The sequence below is a fragment of the Melanostigma gelatinosum genome (assembly GCF_949748355.1).
Source record: "Melanostigma gelatinosum genome assembly, chromosome: 9".
NCBI lineage: Eukaryota > Metazoa > Chordata > Actinopteri > Perciformes > Zoarcidae > Melanostigma > Melanostigma gelatinosum.
Genome location: NC_136642.1, coordinates 14,357,564 through 14,380,910, shown reverse-complemented (window position 1 = coordinate 14,380,910; position 23,347 = coordinate 14,357,564). Strand labels below are relative to the sequence as shown.

Below are 23,347 nucleotides of genomic sequence, written 5' to 3'. Positions count from 1 at the left end.
GCGCACGCACACACCCAAATAATTCGTTTGAGTCAGACTGACGCACACTCTTAAAATGATAACGCATGCTAACAAGAGTATCCTTCATCGCTCACTCCAGTGTGCATCAGTACGCGTAACCACGCCGCGCCGGTTGGTGTTGAGGAGAGGGTGTGTTAGATGCCAAGTGTTTTGGTAAATCACGCTACTTCGATGAGCGACAAACGAGAGAAGGGCCCGGTACACAGTGCGCCCATCGGACTATGCCCTCCCCAACTCGGGAGGAAAGCAAAGGAGAGACCGGACAGGCACAGGACGGAGCAACGGACTGCGACGACGGGGATAGAGGGACAGGCGGCCGTCTCGTGCGCGCTCTGGAGATGGAGATGACAAACCGCAGCCTGCACGGCGACTCCAAAGTGAATTGTGTGAATTGCGATGGCTTGGTCAACCGAAACGGCGGGGACTCGGCAGAAGTGTCCGTGCCGCTGTCACTCCCCGGGAAGCGGACAGCTCACATGGAGGGAGACGAACTCCACAGACTGCGAGACAGGAAGTTTTTATTGGAGGACAGAAAGCGCCTTTGCGCGTTGTCTTTGGGGACTGCTCTGCTCGGAATACTGCTCATGATAATCCACTCCGAGATATGTCTCTACGTTTATAAACCGGTAGGTTTAAGAAATACACCAATGTCTTTTAAACATGTAAGAATTGACTGCATATTCAAATCAAATAATTCTATTAGAAATGTTTGAAATGTGACACTTTGGTTTTGTTGGCACTCGATCCTTAGAGCATGTTAACCATCTCGGTTTCCACTGCAACAGTCTCACAAATCAAATCTAAACTTCAGCTATATCGCACTTTTACAAGACAAGTATTTAACGTAAAGCATCCACCTGCATCTTCAAAGTTCGAACAATAAATAACACCACCTAAATTGACTTTGTCTTGGCAGCTGGTCGAGACGCCTCAGTGTTGGCTATTGAACGCATCATAAAAAGACAACATAATGAACAAATGTATTAATGTCTTGCTTTTGTCAGCATCATGCAGTGGAACGAAAGTTAACAACCTGCCTGCTGCTGTGTGGTTGCACCTCAACTCTTCTTCAACTCCTTGTTAGAACTGCTCAAACTATAGTTTTTCACTTATAAAACTGACACCAACAAATGAAAACAAACCATGCTATCTTTAATTCATGACATATTTCAGTAACTCAATTTGATCATAACTTGTGCAGAAAAACAACATTACACAACTGGCTCTATTTGTTGTAATAACAACGGTCTTGATTAGCTCACAGCCCAAGCATGCAGCACAACCTGCACCTGGGCTTTGAACCCCCTGACCTATACTGATTAGTTAACCCATTTCCAGACACTCTATTTAGAAGCACAGCCTCATGACATTAACATGCAGATCTCAGTGGATAACAATGCCAGGCCACACAATCAAAAAATTATTAACTACCCCTAACTTCATATAGCGCAGGCCAGTTCCACATGTGGAAAAAAGTTCTCATGCGCGCAGAAAAAAACAGCAGACCACCTCCATGCTGTGAAGTCAGTGATTGATTGCATTGTCCGAGAGCCCCCACATTTCTAACTCACATCAGCTCCCATCTTTTTGAGAAACCGATGGAATCATGGAGAGTTGGGCTCGCAAAAGCACGTCCGTGAAAATAACGGTGTTGGCACAAATATGACATTACAATTCGAATACGAACCAAGAACAGGTGTTGTCTGTCGACTCCTAACAACAGCCATCGGCTTCTGTACCATGGAAAAGCTGATGCACTGGAAAAGTGTTCTTCGCCGCAGTTAAAGCATATTATTTTGGAAAGGCTGCATTGCTGATTTAGCCATAGCTTATATAACCATTTTCAGCATTTGTCTTTAAACTTCATGTGATGTACAAGTCATGTATGTGAGCTGTGACGTCTTCCTCCCCTCTGGACTGACATGACTTTTGGTCACATAGCGTTTGTCTAATCTACACAATACAGTGTGGCCGGTAGCACACACAAAGCCATTTCTAAGTATACTGCAGGGTATTTTGGATCTGCCTACTTAGACCTGGAAGCTAATGTCATTCTTCAAAGTTATATTTTAAGCTTACCATTTCATGATTATGCATGAGAAACAGGGCTATTTATGGAATGCTTTTCCACGTTTCACCTCTTTCCCTTCCCAAGATTGCTCGCAGTACTTCAGGCTATCTTTCCACATCATTTAGTGTGTAATTAGAGTGTTTGCATGGCCAGTGTAGAATGTCTTGAGTTGGGCTGTGCTAGAAGTGTGCACTTAGACTTAATTGCAATCCTGTATCCTCCTTTCTGCAACTGTTTGATGACTTTCCTGGAATGACTTTACAACCCATTCAATATCCACATAATGAGGCTGAAAAATGTTGCATGATGTCCAGTATTTAAAAAAAGGCTTGGATAACTTTGGTGGGCTCTATTAACTCTGGTCCTCAGCCATGTGTGATTATATAACAGCAGGTTTGCGGTCCAACAAGTTAAGCATGTTTTGGCAAAACCAAGTTTGACCGCGTTCATTTCAGATTTAATCAGAAATATCTGACATTAAATTGCTAAGATTTATCTTCATGCAATGATTTTCTCACATACAGCACATTGTACCACCTCTCTTAGCACTGATACAATATTACAGCTTACACAATCGCAACAAACATACATGCTACCATCTTTGTAATATACTTATATGCTCTCTTAGCGGTCAATTATTTTTAAATATCACAAAGTTTGTAAAATAAACAGACATATTGTCATGTTTTACCTGTTTGGGTTGACTGGCAGCTCAACATGTTTTTGTTTTGTATCAGTTGTTTGCATCATTTTCTGACTGCACAGCACTTCCCTTTTTCAGCTGTTTAATAAGCTCCGGCTTTCTCCTGTTATGATTTTAAAAGTTGATTGTTTTGCTGTTGGAAAGCAACATCTGGCCAGGGCCAAGGGCACATTTATAGTACCGATGTATAATGGACAACATTTTCCTTGCGTTTTAGCTAAGACTTACCAGCATCACTTGTTAAAAATTGGACTAAAGCCATGCAATTACCTACAAATAATGCAGCAAACAAACCCCCAAAAAATATTTTCACTCATTTTTTTTTATTTGACAGATATCTTTTTTAAGTTAAAAACAATAACCTCAAAAATATGATGACGCAAATTCAACTTTGGATCACAATAACGTATGCTTCCCCGTATGCGTAAAACTGGCACTGGCTACATATAGGCCAGCTATGGTCCTGATAAAACCAGCCAAAACTCACCCAAAGCTGTTGCCATATAGCTAGATGAGCATGCAGGATACCAGGATCCTCAAATCAAAGCATCTGAATGGAATTCAGCCATCATTCATTTGATTATGCACACCTGTGCTTTCCTTACTGTGAGTTCCTGAGAGTCCCATGGACAAGGATGGAAAACCTGTTTTACAGGGTGCAGTGAAGTGGTATACTCCCTTGTGGTCTTAGAGGGCGAGTGATCTGTAGGGTTTTGCACCTGCACCTTGCTAAACATCACCTCCCTGCTTTCACCGGAATTTCGCTGACATTTTTTGATGCAGCGTTTGACTGGGTCACTCTTACTGTAATAGTAACGTATGGTGTCACCCAGCAGTGATTATGTAGTCACCCTGTAGCTTCACAGTGAGATCACCTTGTGCCGTTTTTGGTTGGTATTAACTAAACTTCCAAATGTTTTACCCGCTGTGATGTCTCCTTTCCCATGACTGTCCCACTATGCCAGTTTAATATTCTTGTCGGATATTATTTGTATCCTCAAGTTTCAGGATGCGTGTAGTTCCAGGAGTGACTTACAGCACAAGAATCGACATGATTCCTAACAAAACCACAACGACTAACAAACCAAATTAGAAAACGTAAGTGATGTATGTACCGTAGTATTTCTTTGCCAAGTATTTATTTGTTACAGTATATACAAACTAGACCACCATCTTTTGCACTGAATTCATGGTGTCCGTCCAAGACTATGAGAAACAATCTTTGTCATGAACAACCAGATTAGGTTCATCGGCCTAGAAATGACTACTTCCATTGTGAAAACGTTACAAAAACAGATTTACAAACTCAGCAAGAACCATGTTGTTGAACTCTCTGTTATGGAATGTGGTGAAATGTTGAGCTTTTGTGGGGTCTTCTAATTAGCCCTGGACGAAATACAGACGTGATGTGGATGCTACAGGAGAATCTGTGGAAAACGGCTTACCTTGCCAACGGACGGCACACCATACCAACTACAAGCTCAAGTTTCCTCAAGTTTGAAAGTTTGTAATTATCTTTTTAATCCGTAAACCACATTAAACGGCACTTTCCGTTAACAACTTCCATTGACGTATCAGTTGCACAGAGATGCATGAATGAAGGGTAAAGGTGCTCCTTTACCTGCTAAGACAGAGGTGGTGCAGCAGAAGCCATATGCTTGTCGTTCTTAATTCATCTGTGTCTCCGGCTGTCAGTTCCCTGGAATGAAAAGTATTTAATTACAAGTGCTTCTGTAAGTGAGTGGCTTTTTATGTACCTCTTTTGCAGTACATTACAGGATCAGTAATTGTACCTTTCATTTGGCTGAGGTTTGGAAATTTCTAATGATGCTCCATTTGGAAAGGCAGGGATCACAGAGTAGCCATCAGTTGTGCTGTTATAACACAATCAGCAGTATATTATAAATGTTGTTTTATGGAAAGGAAATCTCTGACAAAATCTTTATTGCAAAGAAGAGATGGCTAGCACACCTTTAACAGCATTACTGATTGGAGAGTCAGCGTGAAAAGCACACTCAACTCAAACTGACTTGTTGAAAAGTATATCTTACCACATGCATGTAATGAATACTTGATGTTTGATTCTCCCTAAGGGTCATCTCTCATTATTATTTTCGTTATTAGTGATCATTAAGGATTGGTCAATTCTTTTTAAAATTCACTGAAGACATGAAATATCACAAAGGCATGGCCGACAGACCAAAAGCCAAGCGTGTTTAATTCACAGTGAAAAGCAGCAGTTGGTGATTGATTTTCTGTTGACTCATTGATTATTCAACGAATTAATTCAGCACTACATTGTAGTTTTGATAGTCAGTCTGAAACAAAGGTACACATTAAAATCAGTTGATGAAAAATCACTTGTCCACTACACTGAGGTGACATGTGCTTCATGCTTGGTGCGGTTGGCAGCTCAATTGTTGTTGGGTGAGAAGCTGGTGAGGGATCAAATCCAATATACAGTCTAGCAACACCTATTGGTTGGTCTGCCAAAAAAAGAGCAAAACAATGATTTTCTCACCATGGTCTAATGTGCATAATGTTATAATGACACATATTTATCTTTTTATTTTGTACATGTCTAACTGGAATATGTCTTGCATCCTTGGTTGCTTTTTTTGTTCTTTAATAGACCAAATCTCTGGCTAACTCATTAACGTTGTAATATGTAAGTACATAATGTACCTTTAAAGGATACTCCCCCAGTAACAAGCTTTGTTACTGGTCAGAGGGCACATTGACCTGCAGAGGCCATATGTCTGTTTTAAACTTATATTTCAGTCATTTTCTTCTTGATTGGATACTCTGTTGCTCTTTCCAACCCTGTCATCGTGACAGTGAGCATTATAGACACCGAGATTTTTCATAAAACCTTGAAAATGGAGAACATAAATGGAAAGAAATCAAATCTTCTTGCCTTATCTCCCTTTCCGTCCCAGGGCTCAAACATTGCCTTATTCATCAACTGTTCCATCAGCCTGTCCACTGGGTGTCTCCTGATCCTCATCATACTTTTCCATCATAAGGACATCAGGGTGAGTTTCCCTTTCCCCCTTTGTTTCCAACAGTTTGGACGCCCTCTTTGTGATGTTGCGTGTGCCAGAGTGAAAGCCTGACCGTTTGCATGCGAAGGTGCGTTGTTGTTGCATTGTTGGCTTGCCATATTTTGTGCACCACTTTTTATACCAGTAAATGTTTGTTCCTAATTAGCCTGGCTAGAACGCCACTTTGTTCAAGATACCTGTGCCTTTTAGAAGGAGTTCTCGGTCCACTGATGGCAGCCTCAACACTGATTATCTGTGTTATGTGCATAACAAAAACCCTGGATGAAAACCTACATGAACAATTTTGTAGCTGCGCTATTTTTCCAATCCACATGGCTCACTGCCGTTGTGTTTGAAATCAGTATACATGAAGGGATTCGGTTGAAATTAAACAGTAAACAACCTTTCATTTTCCCTTGTGCACACTCGCAGCATGCATATCCAATAAAGTGCAGTACGAACGAGCGCAGAAAGGTTTTGGTCAGGTTGCTGGGTTCGTACTCTCACACACAGTGTCTTCGGTGTGGTTGCAAGTCATTTGTGTCTGATACAAGCGGCCTCCGTGCAAATGTGCAGAGGAGATAAGGAAGGACAGGCTAAGGGTGGAGACCAACACACAGGCAGGGTTCAGCGATTCCTCATGTACCTTCAAAATCTTGGGTGTCAGAGGGGACAAACTAAGTCAAGCCAAAAACATCAGGTTGCTTCAAACCAGTGGAGCAAGGAGAGGAGAAAGTGGACCTTCACTCTACTCTGGAGAATAAAATGAGGCCCGGTAAAGATACATTCCCACTTCCTTACATGTGAACAACTCATACAAATCAGCATACAAGTTTTCCTCTCAGATTTCTGTTGGATATCAGTGGTTTCAGATATCTTTGGAGGCTTAAAAGACATCTCCCTTATCACAGACCTTTACAAACATGATGTACTGTAGAGAACTGCATATTTGCATTTTGTTTTAACTTGTCTTTGTTTTACGCTTGAGATGCAAAAACACATAAAACACACAAAGTATATGCATATCCCAGCATGCCACATAATGAGATTAGTTTTTGTGTGACTCAGTGAAAACATCGCATTGGATCTTTTGTAACGACGGGTAGCGCCGAGCTTTGATAATGTCATCAACTTGTGTCGTAGGAAAATAAGAGGTGAAACTGGAGCCAGTGACAGAGTATCAAGTGTTTTGTACTCAAGTTTTAAGGAGAGGATTAGATGATTTCCACTTAAAGATGTGATTGTATCTGCAGTGGTTTCCATCAGTACTTATCATTTTCTTCTCTCACTCTCTGTCTCTATACTGTCCTCCTCCATCTTCCAGCTGTTTGTCATTGACCACAAACAGGTGGACTGGCGTATTGCCATGAGCAGCCACAGGGTTCTTGTGATCACTCTGGAGCTGCTGGTCTGTGTCATCCATCCTGTTGGCACATACTGGGAGGTGGGCCTCCATGCCAACTCCTCTTCCTCAGCTCCGCTCTGTATTTCCAACCACCACGGCGAGGCCCTGATGGACATCGAGCTGCTGTTATCTGTGCTGATGTTCCTTCGCTTGTACCTGGTGCACAGAGCCATCCTGCTGCACAGCAAAGTGCTGCTGAGCGCCTCCTACAGGAGTATCGGCTCGCTCAACAACATAAACTTCACCTTCCGCTTTGTACTCAAGATACTGATGAACAAATACCCGGCGCGCACGCTGCTGGTCTTCATCCTCTTCTTCTGGCTTACCGCGTCCTGGATGCTTACTTTGTGTGAGAGGTAGGGAAGAGAGATGTGTATGTGTCAAGTTACAAGTCAGACTACCAGCAAAAAACTGGCGTGACGTATGTTTGCTGTGTATACTGAACATTATAGTGATTACTTAGGCTTGCACAAATGAGACACAAAAGCACTTGCACCAACCCTGAAGGTTATATTATGCAGTACATCAAAAATATGATTTTCTTTCAATGGCAAAGCCTTCGATGAACAATCTGTCCTGAAATATGCTTTAATTCACAAACTGATATGATTTGCAGCAGTTAAGTAAAAAAAAAAAAAAAAACGACAGACAAGAGAGTCAGATTTGTGAACTGTTTTATGATTTCTTTCACTAATACTTTCTAGTATGAAAGCAAAACTTTTTGCTTCTTCTATAATACACACATACACACACACACACACGCGCACACACGCACACACACACACACACACACTACAGCTCTGTCTGGAGGTTTCACCCCACATCTAATCTTTGTACATTAAAATATTGAAATGTTTGGCAGGTTAACATTGCTGCTCGCAGCTTGATGGTCAATTTGACTCCAAAAACTGATTTGATAGTCATTCTATGTCGTTACTCGTAACAAATGGCTTCTTAGCGCGAGCAGACTAAGTGTCAAGTTTACCCTGTTTGACTGTTTGAACAGTGTGAGGTCATTTGTTCATTTGAACCCTAATGGGAGGTTTCGTCCTCAGTTTCACATATCTCAGTCTTGTATGTTTTGATTTGTCAAAAGTAATAAAAGAGCTTGTGATTGATAGCTGATAAGACCACCAAACCTTTTTAACACTGAACTGTTTCATCAGTCATGGTGATGAACAGATGAACATTCACACTCTGTATGACTTCTTTGTGTGGTTTCTGCAAAGTGTACGTTGGACTTGTGCTTTGTAATGTTTTACAAGTTTACACTGGTAGTCATGCACTTCCCGACTTCCTGTTAAGCATCCACACTGATAACGCAGTTTGATTAACAGAGCACACCTTTATCAAACTCAGAAGACACATCATGTTCAGGAAATGTTTAATTTATTGTTGTATCTAAGACAGGAAGTTATATGCAACTGTAATCATAAGGTTCCTGGAAAAGACGATGTAATTTATACAAATTAAGAAGAAATGGATAATTGGGAACAGGAATTAATCAATTTGTACACTTCCAATTACTTCATTCTAATTCATTACTAGTGTTACATAATGAGTCTTGCAAGTGCACAGTAGGACAGCAATAGGCAAGCATTCAACATATTGACTGGGAGGGGGGATATCATAATATAGACAATGGAAATGTATTCATTTCTCTGCCTTCAGGAATTTTGTCACTTTGATATTTTTAGTAATATTAGGCCATTGTGGGAAATGTTGTCCTGCAACGAGCAGGACTGTTTCATGGCAAAACTAGATTTTTACAGGATGTTTGATTCAATAATGAGGTCTTTGGATTTTTCAGGAATTTAACTTTCCATCTGGTTATTTTGTCCATGAACTGTTTCTTAAAGATACCAAGACATATAAAGTATTGTTAATGCAATATACGATTTTAAACTGTATACTGTGATAGAATATCTTATTTGTGTCACCCATTCCTATATATGGAGAATAAGGTTTCCATATAAGATTAATATAACTAGTAATGGATGACTATTTCAATAATTTGGTTTAAATAGAGCATTCCTTTCACAGTAATACACCTGTAAATCAACAATTGTTTATAAAGTCAACACAACTAACTAAACTTAAATAACTGTCTCACAACTGTCTCTCTATTTTCTCTATAAAACATACTGAATTACATTTTTAAAGGAAACTTCCATGGAAATTATTTGGAAAAATGTAACTGGCATCAGATTAAAAATGGTTATGTTTCAGTAAAACATGGTTATGTAGGAAATGGTTATGAATGTTTAGATTAGCCATGGTTGAGCTTATGTAAAAGTTAACTGCGGCTATAGATATATGTTTAAAATATGTTTGGGACCTTGCCTTTAACGACAGTCCGTAAGAATACACAACAGGTTTTATTACGACACCGTCTCACTCCTGCTTTCTCCTCCGTCATGCAGGCAGACCCAAGCAACGACAGGCCACATGGACACGGCTATGTGGCTCATAGCCATCACCTTCCTCACCGTGGGCTATGGGGATGTGGCGCCCAACACCAGCTGCGGCAAAGCGGTGTGTCTCTTCACTGGAGTCATGGTAACTAGGTTAGGTTGCTTGTTGAGACTTTTGTTATTTTATCATGTATTGTTTGGGGAAATGAAGATTTCCTGCTCATTTGAGATTTATTTATGAAATATAAAGGTTTCAAAAAATATTGCATAACTGTGCATATTGAGGGATATCGACACCTGTTGAGTCGTTTCAAGTGCTTGCTTTGGCTTTCGTTTGGCCTCTTATCAGAAAAAAGACTTGGCCAGAACAGTAGTCGTGGTTTCTACACAAAAGACATGTAATACTCAGTTCAATAAACACAATGTCTTATCTTTGTTTCACTTCTGTATGTATTCCTAACCCCCCCGCCCCCTTTCAAGATGTTCTCTCGCTGTCCTTTTTATTTTCACTTCATTTTGTCCCGTTGTGTTGTTTCTGCAGAGGTCCATTGTTTCTCCCTTACTTTTACTTTTATTCCGTTTCTGCTCTGTTCCATTTGAGTCTCTCGATTAAGTTCTATTTGTTCTGGTTTTCTCCATTTCATTTAAATTTGTTCCATTCCATTCTGTTCCGTTCCATTCCTCCCCGATATAACATGTCCTGTTTTGCTCTGTTTTATTGCCTTCTGTTCCGTTCCATATTGTTCTGCTCTATTCTGTTCCATATCATCCTCTCTGGTTTGCTTCATTCCCTTCCGTTTCTGCTCTGTTCCATTGCAGCAGCTCTTCCCCTATCTTCCTATTCAGTTTTCCCAGTTCATATTGAGACAGTTCAGCTAGTTCACGTCTCTCCTGTGCCTTTTGTGTTCTATCCCAGCCCATATAGTTATACTTGTGAATTGAATGCCCTGCTGCACACCCTAGCGGTGCTGACAGACCTGCATGCCTCCATTCCGTTGTGTGTGTGATTTAGATCGCAGCTGTAAATAATGGCTGGTGCTTCTGCAGGACCTTGTTGGTACCAGGCACTCACACAGAAAGACTGAGGGGGGAAGCTGTCAGCATGCAGTCCACATAAAACATCTGCATGAAGCATGATGTCATTGTTTTGCTGCACTCACTGACTCCTCATATATGACAATAAAAGAAACTAATTAAAATATCCCAGAGAGAAAGAATAGAAAGCATCACATTAGCACCAAATAGTAAGAGCAAATAAAAGCAAAAAAGTGCATTTTGTTTTAAATTACAGCAAGATAATGTTTTTTAATGGGCATGCAAAGGATTGGCAAGGAGAGGAATGAAAACAAAAGGTGGAAAGGAGGGTCCGAGATAGAGCAAGAGGGTTGAAGGATACTTGAGATAAAACACAAAGAGTTACTGTAAAGTAAAATAAACAATTAGTAACTGAGAGTGAGGAGTGGCTGTGTGTTTGAATAGGGAATAGATTATGGTTCGCTGCCTCACCTCTGCTCCGTTAAATTGTGGTACAAGCAGATAAGAGTCCCCACCGCGGTTCTGGATGTGGGCACGAGTCCGCTTCAGACACTTCTGTGACAGAGTGGAAAACAATCTGTTACCTCATTCTCCAGCTCCCTTGTTTTTATAAGCTTCCATCCTTATACGGGGAAACTTTCCACCATATCCATTTTTAGGTGGTTTATTGACGTTGGCACCACTACAACAGGAGTGTGCGCCAACCTGTGTCTGTGATTTGGAAAAAAAATAATTTCCTACTCTCATCAGGGCAGTTATAGGAGCCGGTCACTGGGATCTCACACCTGTATATGGCTGAACACCTCTATGGTCAGCACTTCTGCTTGACTTCAGCAATAACTCAATTTGCAGCTGTGTTTCAGGGGTTGACAACTCTGTTTGCATCCCATCACTGTGTGTGGATGGATCCAAGGAAAGAGTTTTTACCTCCTAGGTTCCACAGACGGTGTAATTACAGATATTCTGTGGACATTGGAGGGAAAGATAAATATATATATTTTAAAACTGTCTTTTCTTATGCTCATGCTTGATCTTGCTCTCTCCTCCTCTCTCTCTCTTTCTCATGCAAGCTGAAAAGAGGAAAACAGGTAAAGACTTTTAATGATTATCAGTGGTAGACATGAAATCAGCGTGGTGATTTGTCTGTGTTTCCTTTCAAGTGTTTGTTTGAGTTTGACTATATGAGATTTTCTCTGCGGCCTTTTTGAATCCTAACCATCATTCTGTAGTTCCCTGTCCAGCAATAGCACACAGCTATTCTCAGAGGAAACCAGCACTATAGCAGTGCCACACAGGCCTGTGTCTAACCATTGAACTCTCTGTGTAAATATAACTTTGATTTATTGGACAAAACCATATGAGGTATGAAGATCAACATTCGGATTTCTGAAGAAGTGCTTTCCCAGAAGGGGAATGGTGGAGCAAAACACACAAAACTGTTAACGTTTTTCTTGAGTTCTACCGTGTTGATGTCACTACAGTATACAGGATCAATCTCAAATGCTGACATGATCATTGAGAAACCATGCCCACGTCCATGTGTGTGTGTGTGTGTGTGTGTGTGTGTGTTGGGTTCTAGGGTGTAGCCTGCACTGCCATGCTGGTGGCAGTCGTTACCAAGATGCTGGCGTTGAACAAAGGAGAGAAACATGTGCACTTCTTCATGCTGGACATCCAGATCTCTAAAAGGGTAAGAGCAACAAGTCAAGTTACTTAGCAAAAGGATTATAATGTTAAAGTTTACATTGTGAAAACACTACAATACATCTATAAGGAGTACATGGCAACTCACCGATTTATGATCCATTCTCTGCAGCAGTTTCTTGATCAGAAGTGTAACTTTTGGATGTACGCGCATGGCCATTTTCACTCGGGATTTTGCTGTTTCTTATCCACTGACAGGCTTCATCTGACAAGTATGACTTCAAAGACCAGTATTGTTTTGCATGTTTCAGCTCATTTACTACAAACCATGCGTACTTTACGTTACTGCAAACTCTGTTTCAAAGCCAGCTGAACTGTTGTAGATTTTGGAATGCACCTTCTCATTAATTTTTATATGAGAACCAGCTTGCAGAAAGTTGGAACTTGTTTTAGTTCGGTAATCTATCTCAATGAAGAGCAGGTCTGTGTTTATTGTTGTCAAAGTCACTGGAACATTGTGTGGTAATGCAGCTGTGGTGGTGCAGAATGATGAGAAAAGTCTGTTCTGCAGTGCCAGACGACAGTAACATAACTCAATAAAAGAAAAGTTCAACATTTTGGTATGCTTTGGAAAATGCTTGTCAGTTATGTAAAATGTGTTATCTGTATTGAAAGAGACAAAAACATATAAAACCACCATACCATGAAGTAGAATTCAACAATAAGTCTTTACATACAAATATTAACACATAACTATTACAGCTTAATAAAGGACAGATGACTCTTAACCTAGAAAACGTAGGTGTAGCAAAATGTGACAATATAAACCCTAATGACATCACCAGGAACATCGTACCAACTTTGACAATGACAAACAGATCTAACTCCAAATGTCCAATGTAACAGGTGCAAAACAAAGTGTATTTATTATTATTGAAGGTTCCCAACAGGAGCCGTACAACCTGAAATCAGTGGCTGATAATTTTATGATAATATTTATCAAATAATTGAATAAACTTTCCTATTCAACTATTTAGTAAACAGTTAACTACCCGAGGTTACTGCCCGGCAGCAAGACAAATAAGAAGAACGACAAAGCGGATGGAGCGGTCAGGATGGAAGCGTCACTACTTTATTTGTGTGGCTTGCGTGTTTTGGTTTTTGAGTCTATTTAGAAGAAATTCTTTTTTTTCCTTCAATAAGAGACACCAGAGGACAGAATAGTGTGGGAAAGGAGGAGGGAGAAGCCAAGCTCTATATAGCATTTTCAAGGTGTCAAACAGAGGAAATCATCTCACCTCCGTCAGGAAAGAAACCTGTGTCAGTTCAGGACGGTTCAGCGATGGGCAGGAAACTGGTTGTGCTTACGTTCGTGTGTGTGGAAGTGGCTTCCAGAGGACTTTGTTTGTAGGCTTGGACAGGATTCAAGTGTTTGCTTAGTGATGGGAAGAAGGAGGTGTCTGATAAATAAACGCTTGTAAGGAAACATGAAGCCAGAAAAGTGTCTCAGGACTACACATAAACATGTAATGATGGATAGAGTTCCGAGTATATTAGTGTCAGTTTGTGTTACAGCCTCTCGCTAGCAGTGTAAAGCAGTGTCTGAGTGCGGTAGGTGCACTGTTTTGGAGGATACAACCATTTCCTTTCTCCCGGTAGCTGCATCCTGTCACTTGCTGCATCTTTATGCCCTGCTTGTGATTGCTGGAGTCCGTGTGTGTGTTTTCGTGCATCCTTCTGAGCTATCTGGTGCAGTCCAGATATACACCGATGGGAACAAGGGAAGACATCTGGATGCAGACACTGACAGCCTCTATTAATAACCCTCACAACAGGGCCAGAGTGACATCATCACGGGGCACTTCCAGTGATTTGTGCAGGAAGCCAAACAGACATGAATAGAATCAAACAGAAAGGTGCAAAGGTGATACCGGAGAACTTGTATCCCACACTTATAGTTTGTGTGGCCTGTCCAAATTCTTGTATATGAGCATCTATGTAAGACCTGATAGTTTAGTTATGTAAGACCTGATAGTTTATCTGAAATCAGCATCATATAGATAAATAGTTCAGCAGAATGGACTACCTGTCAAGCTTGCATGTTTGATTGACTTTATCTTGATGGTCGTATCATGGTCGTCACTGCTCCTGGAACCTCCGCGGTTTGATCGGTTGATTTGAATGTGTCTGTCTCTTCACCAGATCCGGCACGCTGCTGCTAATGTGCTGAGGGAATGCTGGCTTCTGCATCGCACACACCTGACAAAGGGCAACCGCGGTGAGCACCGAAGACACCAGAGATGCCTTCTGGAAGCCATAAGAGTGTGAGTTACTGTATCGCAAAATGGTGGCGTCAGGCAGGATGTCTGTGTGTGTGTGTGTGTGTGTGTGTGTGTTTGTATCTGGGCAAGGGATGTACGTTGGTGGTGGGTTGCGTGCCTTCCATGTGTAATTTACAGGTCATTAACTTAGTGTCAACATGCTTAACCACAGAGTCACCATTGTTGATGGCTAATTCATATACCAATTTGTTTTGTTGGCCTATTGTCTGTGGGCGAGGCATGTGTGAACAAGGGTCCACCCTTTTGTTACACCGAATTCAAGACAAAGCTCTTAGACATACTGGCAAACAACTAATTAAAGCACACTGGTGCCATCTTCTTTTTGCACGTATTTTTCCATTTGAGTTGTGTCTCTTTGTTAATGAGCCCAAGCTTCTAAGAACAAGTGGATTGCACAAGACAGGAAGTCCAGACATGTGACTGAATGCTTCATTATCCTGACAAAAGGATCATGTGTGTGAGTGTGTTTTAGACTGGGTGGAGGGGTTGTACTTCCTGCTTTAAACCAGGGAGAGCCACTATAAATAAATATACTGTGGAAAGTTCGAGCAGGAGGCACCTCCACCCGATAGGATGAGGAACATCATGAGACCATCGCTCTAATGTCTCCAGAGACTGGCTGCAATATTGACTTCCATATGTCATTTTTTGGTGGTTTCATCCATCCCAGGTACACCAGATACTACATTTAACCCTTTTCCACCTTTATATGTCAAAAACCTTCCAGCAATGTTTCATAGCTACAAACACAGCGTGACTTCTGCATGTTGAGTAGTGGAATACTCAGCATATTCCTCCACAGATCAGAGTTTCTGTATTGTGCCAGAAGGACAAAAATAGGACGCTCCATTTGCAGATGTGCGCTTCGGAACTCATTGGAGCATTTAAAGAGGCAATGCTTAAGATTTCAGTCCTGGTTGTTTTGGAATTTTTAAGGATTACAAAGAAATTGTGCCTTGAGTTTTGGAGCCTTGTGCTGCATCTGCAATTCGATAGTAACATGCAATTTTTCAGCAATGAGAATTGTGTGTATCGTAAAATGTTTGGTTTGTATACAATGGAGAAAAGCTGTAATACAATCCTCAATTCTTTCCAGGAATGTTGCCACAGAAACCCATTTTGTAATACTGCAAATATAGATATTGCAATACTTTCATCAGTGGGCCAGAGGCTCCATCACCTTTGTGTTACCTTCCAAGATTGATGGTGACATAACAAATTTGTATTACAATGAAAAATCTTCGAGAATTCCACTTGAAACCCTGAATACTACACAGTAGTGTCTTACTGTTCTTGCACTAGAACATGACATTTCTTTGAACAGAACCCTTTTCTGTGACTCAGTGTAACATTTGGAATAATACAAATGTTTAAAATACATGAATGACATTTTTTTTTCTTTTTTCTTTTGTACAGATTTCGGCATTTACGCCTCAAACAAAAAAAGCTGAGAGATTACGTCAGTGAGATGGTGGACCTCCCGAAGGTAAATGACAGCTGTCACCGGAATGTTTCACTGGAAAGGCTCGACTAAAAACACTCACTACTTACAGAGACTATTAAGCAGTATTTTACAATCTGCTGATAGGTGTTCAGACACATTAAATGCTTGATAAAAATCTCCATAAAATGTCTCAGGAGTCATTTGTGTCAGGAATTCACAGGCCCAGAAAAGTTTTCCATGTGGTAAAAACCCAAGCTATAAAGACGTTACCCAGTGAGAGGCACTAATGTGTAATTTGTGCACTTTCAAATGCATTTTCCTCATAACCGAACGCTGCACACTCTTACTGACTGAATGCAGCTGAGCCACAGCCAATGAGAGCGCGGAGGACTAAAAAAGAAACCAGATTTGTTGCTGTTGGCTTCTTTTTTTAAAGTTGCAAAATGCCCTGCTAAATGTAGTGACACAGTTTCTAAGTTGGCAACACATGGGTTGGTTTCGAGTCAGGCAGTTTCATTATAAATCTGCAAGATAGACATAAAATGTGGCTGCCCCAAATAAAGTGATATTGAACTTCCTTAACATTAGACTGGCTGCAGTTTTGAGCCCACTGTTTTCACCTTGTAAATACAAAAACCTTTGCATCTGCGTTGTGTGGATGATGTCAACAGATGCAGATGATCATGTGCGACCTCAGCGCCAATTGGAATAACTCCTATCGGGAGCTGGAGCAGCGTATCCTCTCCATGGAGCAGAAGCTGGACGAGCTGAGTCGCTGCTTCCAACAAACCACTGAGCTACTGTCTCAGTTCCTACGTCACCGCAACCCAGAGATCAGGTACAAGCAACCCCTAAGGCTTCTAGCGACGCTGCACCGATCTGCTATCGACACAGTGCAGGATGTGGGATCCAAGCTGAATCGTGAATAACACATTTTTGTTGTTGTGGATTTTCTTTTTTTTGCAGGTGACACGGCTACATACATTTGTTACCGAGACAGATAATTGTCTTCAGTGTTTTCATCTACAGTATCCACGAGAGTGAGACAGTAAATCCTACCTGGAGCTGCTCTCGACTCCTAGCATGGGGAACCACTTGAAGGACTGGCACACCTACTACAGATCTCATCTTCTGGCCCGGTGACCTGCACAATGACTCTAATATTATACGGATAGAATAAGACTTTCACTCCTTGTGTGAGAATCACACAGGACATTTTGAGAAATGTCAAACAAGGACTGTGGAGAGCCTTGTAATCCACGTTGTCAAAGGCTCCAGAGTATAGATTGAACCCTAACCCTGTTTGTAAGGTTTCATTGATGGACTCTATCACTGCCTTATTCCTGTGGAATAAGACACATATTCTTAGATGTTAATTTTATTTGATATTTCTTGTTATTTACAGCGTTAAACTAAACAGTCTCATTAAAAAAAAACCTCTCATCCTCTTTTTCGTTTGCGGACAGTTTAATGGTTACTAAATTCATAATTGTTCGCAAACAGGCTTATTGAATATAATGCAATCTCTGACAATTCCTCATTGTTCTGCTTCCCGCTAACCCAGTCATAGAATTGTGAATGCAATGATGTGTGTTGATGCTCAAACAAGAGAAGAAACTCAACTTCAATCCAAGTATCGTGGGAAGAAACCTTTATTTCAAACTGTAAATCCTTGGGCTTATAGGAGAGCACAACAGAAACGCACAGATTGATGTTGACGCTCATGGTTGTAATCATCTGTTGCAGAAATAGCATCTTACAGTTTACACCTGCTCTGAGAACACAACTTGGGTGCGAGTTGTCTTTAAAAGCAACCCAACAGCTCCATCTAGTGGACATGAATATAAAAAAGACATAATATTGAGGAACGTTAACATTGAAATCATGGAGAGATTATATAACTGCAAAAAAAAAAGACATGCTATTTTCAACCTTAATATTAAGACCTCTATAATGTCTCACATGAGCATAACATTTGAATCAGCTGTAGTAAAAACAAAAGGACTCCAAAAACAAAAGAAACTCCAATACAAACCTCACTCTTAAGAATGCACTTTGTGAAAAGAATAAATAATGGCTGAACTGGACTAACTCTTTCTCTGGAGGATAAACTGGAGTTTTGATGTTTTAATTTAATCCAATACTGGAAATAGTTCCATGTGGGTTAATGCGTGTTGTCAAATGAATTTATGAGTAACTTGTTCAAACGTTGTTTATCTGTATCATGTGTCATTTGCACGAGGTGAAAACATGTTAACAAGCATCCAGGACATGCTTATAATTATAATCCATGAAGGATGAATGTATTTGAATGTCTGAATGTGATTTTGCTTTCAATTTTGTCGTTCAAAATTAAACAAAATACTGTAGCAAAAACCGTAATGTTGATTTAACCCTTTGTTTTAAAATGTGGTGCACATAGCGAAAGAAAAGTACCTAAAAGTGGAGTAGAAACACAGGGATGCGTCTGCATTGTCATGCCGAGGGCTTCTTCACGTGTTTAGTTTTGGTCCTGTATTTAAGTTGGTGCCATATATAAGCCGAAGGCCTTAAAAAAAGTTGTCCACAGTCACATGTAAAAGGCATTCTGCACTTCCTCTTAACTTTACGTTTCCATGTACGTCCAGAAAAGGATTTCTTCCGAAGCTTGCCCTTCATGTGCTCAGCAAAGAGTTTGGCTCCGGTGAAAGTCTCCCCGCAGCTGACACAGATGTAGCTCACGGTCTCTGCATGCTGAACGCAATGTCGCAGCAGGTGCAGCCGGTGCTTAAAAGCCCGGCCGCACTGGCACTTGTGTGAGCGGTGGCCTCTGTGGAGGTAGCGGTGGCTGATGATGAAGGAGGGCTGCCGTAGGATGGCACCACACTGCCTGCAGGGGTACGGGGTCTTGGTACGCCAGCCTGTGTTCATACGTTTCACCAAAGCCACGTCCTGGCTGTCGTTCTCAAACAAGGCCATAATCGTGGGCATCGGTGGGGTGACGGGGTCGGAGGCTGGAGTTGTGTCATTGGCACCAGGAAGGACACGTAAAGGTGTAGGCGGACGGCTTAACGACTGGTTCTGTGGACCATGGGCAGCGTCTTTCCCCGATCTAACAGGTGCAGCATGGGACGCCATGCATACAGTGGCATGCGGTCTGTCTGCGTGGGAGGAGGTCGAGACAGGGGAAGGTCTAAATTGCACAAGAGTGGACAGAGACCCTGCATATGTTTGGCCACCATGGCGCTTTCCATTCATGACCTGGTTGATCACATTTGGACTACTGGTGGCTGACTGGGCTGCTTTTATATCAACCAGCACTGATGGATTGGTAAGGATGCACACCTTGGTGCTGACCACCGACGTGTGAACTCTGGTGACGTGGTTGAACAAAGTTTTCTCAGAGGTGAAAAAGGATTTGCATATGTTACATGCATGCGGCATTGACTCTGAACAAAAGAGGACCAGTGGTGATTTGGTTCCCTTGGGACACTGGTGGTGATGGTACGAGTTCTCGTGAGGGAAAACCTGGCTACAGACTACACAGGAATACAAAGGCATGTAGTGTTCCTTAAGAGCCGCCTCAGAGAGGAAGAGCTTCTTGCACACTGAACACTGATATTTCACCTTTATACCACTACAGTGCAGCAAATGTAGCTTCATTGAGCGAAATGGCCCTCGACCACACGCAGCACATATCAAACTATTAACAGCAGGAAGGTCTCCAGGCGGGGTTTTAGAGTGCGAACTCTGAGAGGAGTCACTGGAAGAATCGGATGAACTCGAGCCACCGTCTGACTCTGGATCATCTGGACACAAGTCTGCAGATTGATAGCACGTCTTATCTTCGTCATCAGATTCAGTGCTCGATGAGTCATCTGCTTTCTTACATTCACTTTCCATGTCGATATCTTTATCGCCTTCATCCACTACACACTCGACACTGTTTTCAGATGTCTCAGCTCTCGCAGGCTTCATCTCAATTCTTTGTTGAAGCCTCAACTCGGACTCTGAGTCACGAGGCACTGACTTTAAAGTGTTTTGCAGCGCAGTCCCGTCAATGGGAAGGTCGTCACTGTTCTGACTCTGATTTATGGGCGTAAAAATCAGAGCGGGAGCTATTGGAAATGGCGAGCCGATGCACTGCGTCTCTGCATGCTTGTTCAACTCCCACGAGTTACTGAAATACTGATTGCACTGTTTGCAGAGCACTGGCAAGTGTACATTATCCAGGTGCATGGAGAGGGACTGGCGTCGGAAAGTAAACTTGCAGATGTGGCAGGTGGCTTTTGTAGTGCAACATCAAGCTTTTTATCTTGCAAATTTTTTTGCCACATTCCCAACATTTGGTCTCTGCGTGTGCATCATCCAACTGCCTTTTTGTGGATACACACCATTCTTCATCGCTGCTCAAGTCTTCAGACATAAGGAGCTGGTCCGGGCAAACCTCTGGGTGGTCTGTAATTTTAAGCAGAATGGACAGAATCACTTTAAAATCCATATTACAGGTTTTATTCTTGCATCCCAGAGCAATGATGTAGGCAGACAGCTATATATTTAGACATTGTCATTATTACGATCACGATTATTATCATTAATCACAGCAATTATGTTTGGTTTAGAGCTGAAACAATGATACTCCAAAAAACGAATAAGTTCAAATCATGTCATAATTGCTAGCGTGAGTCAATTATCAAACAGAAATGTATTGTCCCCAGAGGATAAAACCCACACACTTTTTCATCACCATCCTCGGGTCAACATTTTAATTAGTACACTAGCTTGGTTTATGACTATATAACTGCAAAATTATTACATTCCCATCAGCCTCAGCTGTACTTTGTTTGTACAGAATTAGCAAATGTTAGCATACTACCACACTAAGGTTGCGTTTACCTGCTAAACAACAGCATAGGAGCATTGTAAGTGTGAGAATGTTAGCACTGCATGTTAGCATTTAGCTCAAACCCTCCCTGTGTCCAAGTATAAAGATGCTAGCATGGCTGTTGTTATCATATGTCATTGTTATATAACGTTAGCACTTTAATAACATTGAGTTAGGGCTGGGCGATAAATCGATTTAATCGATTAATTCGAATGTGTGCTTTAAGGCGATGTGTTTTATTGAAAATCGAGAAAATCGCCCCCACCCCTCCCCCACGTGGGGTTCCCGTACTAGAGTGCGCGCGCATTGTTTACAAACGAGAACAATGGCGGCCAGCAGTGAACCTCTCGTTTTTAAGAGAGGGAAGAATGTGTCTTCGGTGGTCTGGAAATGGTTCGGGTTCGTGTCATCTGACACAGAACAAACAGAACCACGATGTAAGGTCTGTCTAAAAGCTGTTGCCACAAAATCAAGCAGCACAACAAATTTAATGCAGCACCTCAAACAGAGGCATGCCGCCGAGTGGGAGAAATGTTGCGCCGCGGGAGGCAGCAGGACGGGAGCACAAGCGCCGCCGCCGCCGCCGCGACCACCTCACAACAACAACCCAGCATTTTGGAGACATTCACCAGCTGTACTCCGCATGAGAAGAAGAGTGCCCGGTGGAAAGCCATCACGGATGCAGTCGCGATGTATATCGCAAAAGATATGGTGCCCATATACACCGTGGAAAAGCCGGGGTTTATTCACCGTCTCAAAGCTTTGGACCCCAGGTACGTGCTACCAAGCCGTAAACATTTTTCTGACGTTGCCTTGCCTCGGCTGTACAATAGTACACGCCAAAGGATCTCTGCGGAGCTGGAGGGGATGTCATTCTACTCCGCAACAACTGACCTGTGGTCCAGCAGGTTGACCCAGACACCGATCCACTTGACTGGTGGAAGCGTCACCAACTTAACTTTCCAAGGCTAAGTACTTTAGCAAAGAAATACCTCTCTGTGCCAGCTACAAGTGCCCCCTCTGAGAGGCTTTTCAGTGTGTGGGGGGGCATTGTTACATGCCACTGTGCATGCCTGAAGCCAGAGGTAGTAGACAGGCTTGTCTTCCTGGCAAAAAAAATTTAGAAAAAACATGCACTACTGTTTAATACTGTTGGTTATGTTGTGAATGCACTTGATTTTGTTTACATGCACTTATTTACTGTGCAAAATATGTTATGTTGATGTTAGATCAGATGTTGCACTTTTGAAAATGTGAATGTTAAAGGGTCATATACATTTTATTTCATGCTGTGTTTGTATCAGTGTATTCAGTTAGAAAAGCTTACTGTAAAAAGTTACATTTGCACAGTTGTTTACAATGGAAGGCTACTATTTAATGCCATTTAATGTTATGTTTAATTTAATTTTATATTTAAATGATTCAGGGAAACAAAAGAGTGACCAAATACTTTTTCTATACTACAGGCACCTTTCTACAATGTTCAGGTTTTGTTTGCACTTTATTTTTATCAACCTACGAGGAAAAATCATCACAAAATAAAATAAAAAATTGTTTTCAACAGCTTCTGTCATCTGCAAAATTTTTTGGGGGAAAAAATCGATTTAAAATCGTGAATCGGATTTTTTGTAAAAAAATCGGAGATTTTTTTTTTAGGCCATATCGCCCAGCCCTACATTGAGTTATAAACAAAAAAGCAATTTGAAGAGGTGACCTCAGGGTGTGAGAAATTGACAGGTTCACAATGTACTTAGTATTTAAAGACTTAACCGTCAATAAATCAAACAATGACAATAATCGTTGGTTTCATTCCTTGAGTTTTTACATGACTTCACAATAAATGCTGCCTCGATTACCAGCACAACCCATTTACACATTGTTTCTCTTTACAACCGTTCCTACGTGTATAGCTGACGTTACTTATGTTTTAGTGTAAGAGGACGGCTGTGTTTGAACAGGAGACCTAACGGTATATGTTACACTTTACACAACATTACTTACCTCTGTCCACAAGTACATGACCAGAAACTGCCGCCAGCAGCACAGAGAAAAGGGGAAATAATTTGATGAATCCAAACGATTGGTCCAAGTCAGGTAACTGTTACTGTGCGTTTCTTACAAGTATAAACCACTGGTGTCAACGTCCACTTGTATATAATGATTAAGCACATCACAAAAAAAGAAAACCCTTCAAATTTCATGTTTGACGAGACACCGTCATGATGTTGATGGCGCCCACTCGCTCCATATCCGGTTAAAGCCGGAAGAGGGACGCCTACACCTCCCAGAATGCAACAGAATGTTTACTATTTCTACAAACTTCGGGGAAAACTCGTTTTCCATACCGTACATCACTATTA

At 41.4% G+C, this 23,347-nt stretch overlaps 2 protein-coding genes across 2 annotated transcripts; one reads left to right on the top strand and one right to left on the bottom strand.

The window, feature by feature from the left end:
- Positions 1 to 242: 242 nt before the first annotated feature.
- On the top strand, positions 243 to 17,221 carry kcnn4 (potassium intermediate/small conductance calcium-activated channel, subfamily N, member 4; the record flags this gene model as incomplete). The annotated part of the gene is made up of 9 exons (XM_079275242.1): positions 243 to 647; positions 5,735 to 5,830; positions 7,164 to 7,600; positions 9,668 to 9,803; positions 12,273 to 12,383; positions 14,540 to 14,661; positions 16,096 to 16,165; positions 16,795 to 16,961; positions 17,090 to 17,221. The coding sequence occupies 9 exons, from the start codon at positions 243 to 245 to the stop codon at positions 17,091 to 17,093; spliced, it is 1,548 nt and encodes a 515-aa protein (XP_079131368.1). The 3' UTR covers positions 17,094 to 17,221.
- A 546-nt stretch (positions 17,222 to 17,767) lies between these two features.
- On the bottom strand, positions 17,768 to 23,243 carry LOC306782059 (uncharacterized protein). Its single transcript, XM_079275238.1, is given in 3 exon segments — positions 17,768 to 20,384; positions 20,386 to 20,560; positions 22,989 to 23,243. Coding segments are annotated over 2 exon segments (1,929 nt in total). The 5' UTR covers positions 20,529 to 20,560; positions 22,989 to 23,243; the 3' UTR covers positions 17,768 to 18,598.
- Between the last annotated feature and the right edge of the window lie 104 nt (positions 23,244 to 23,347).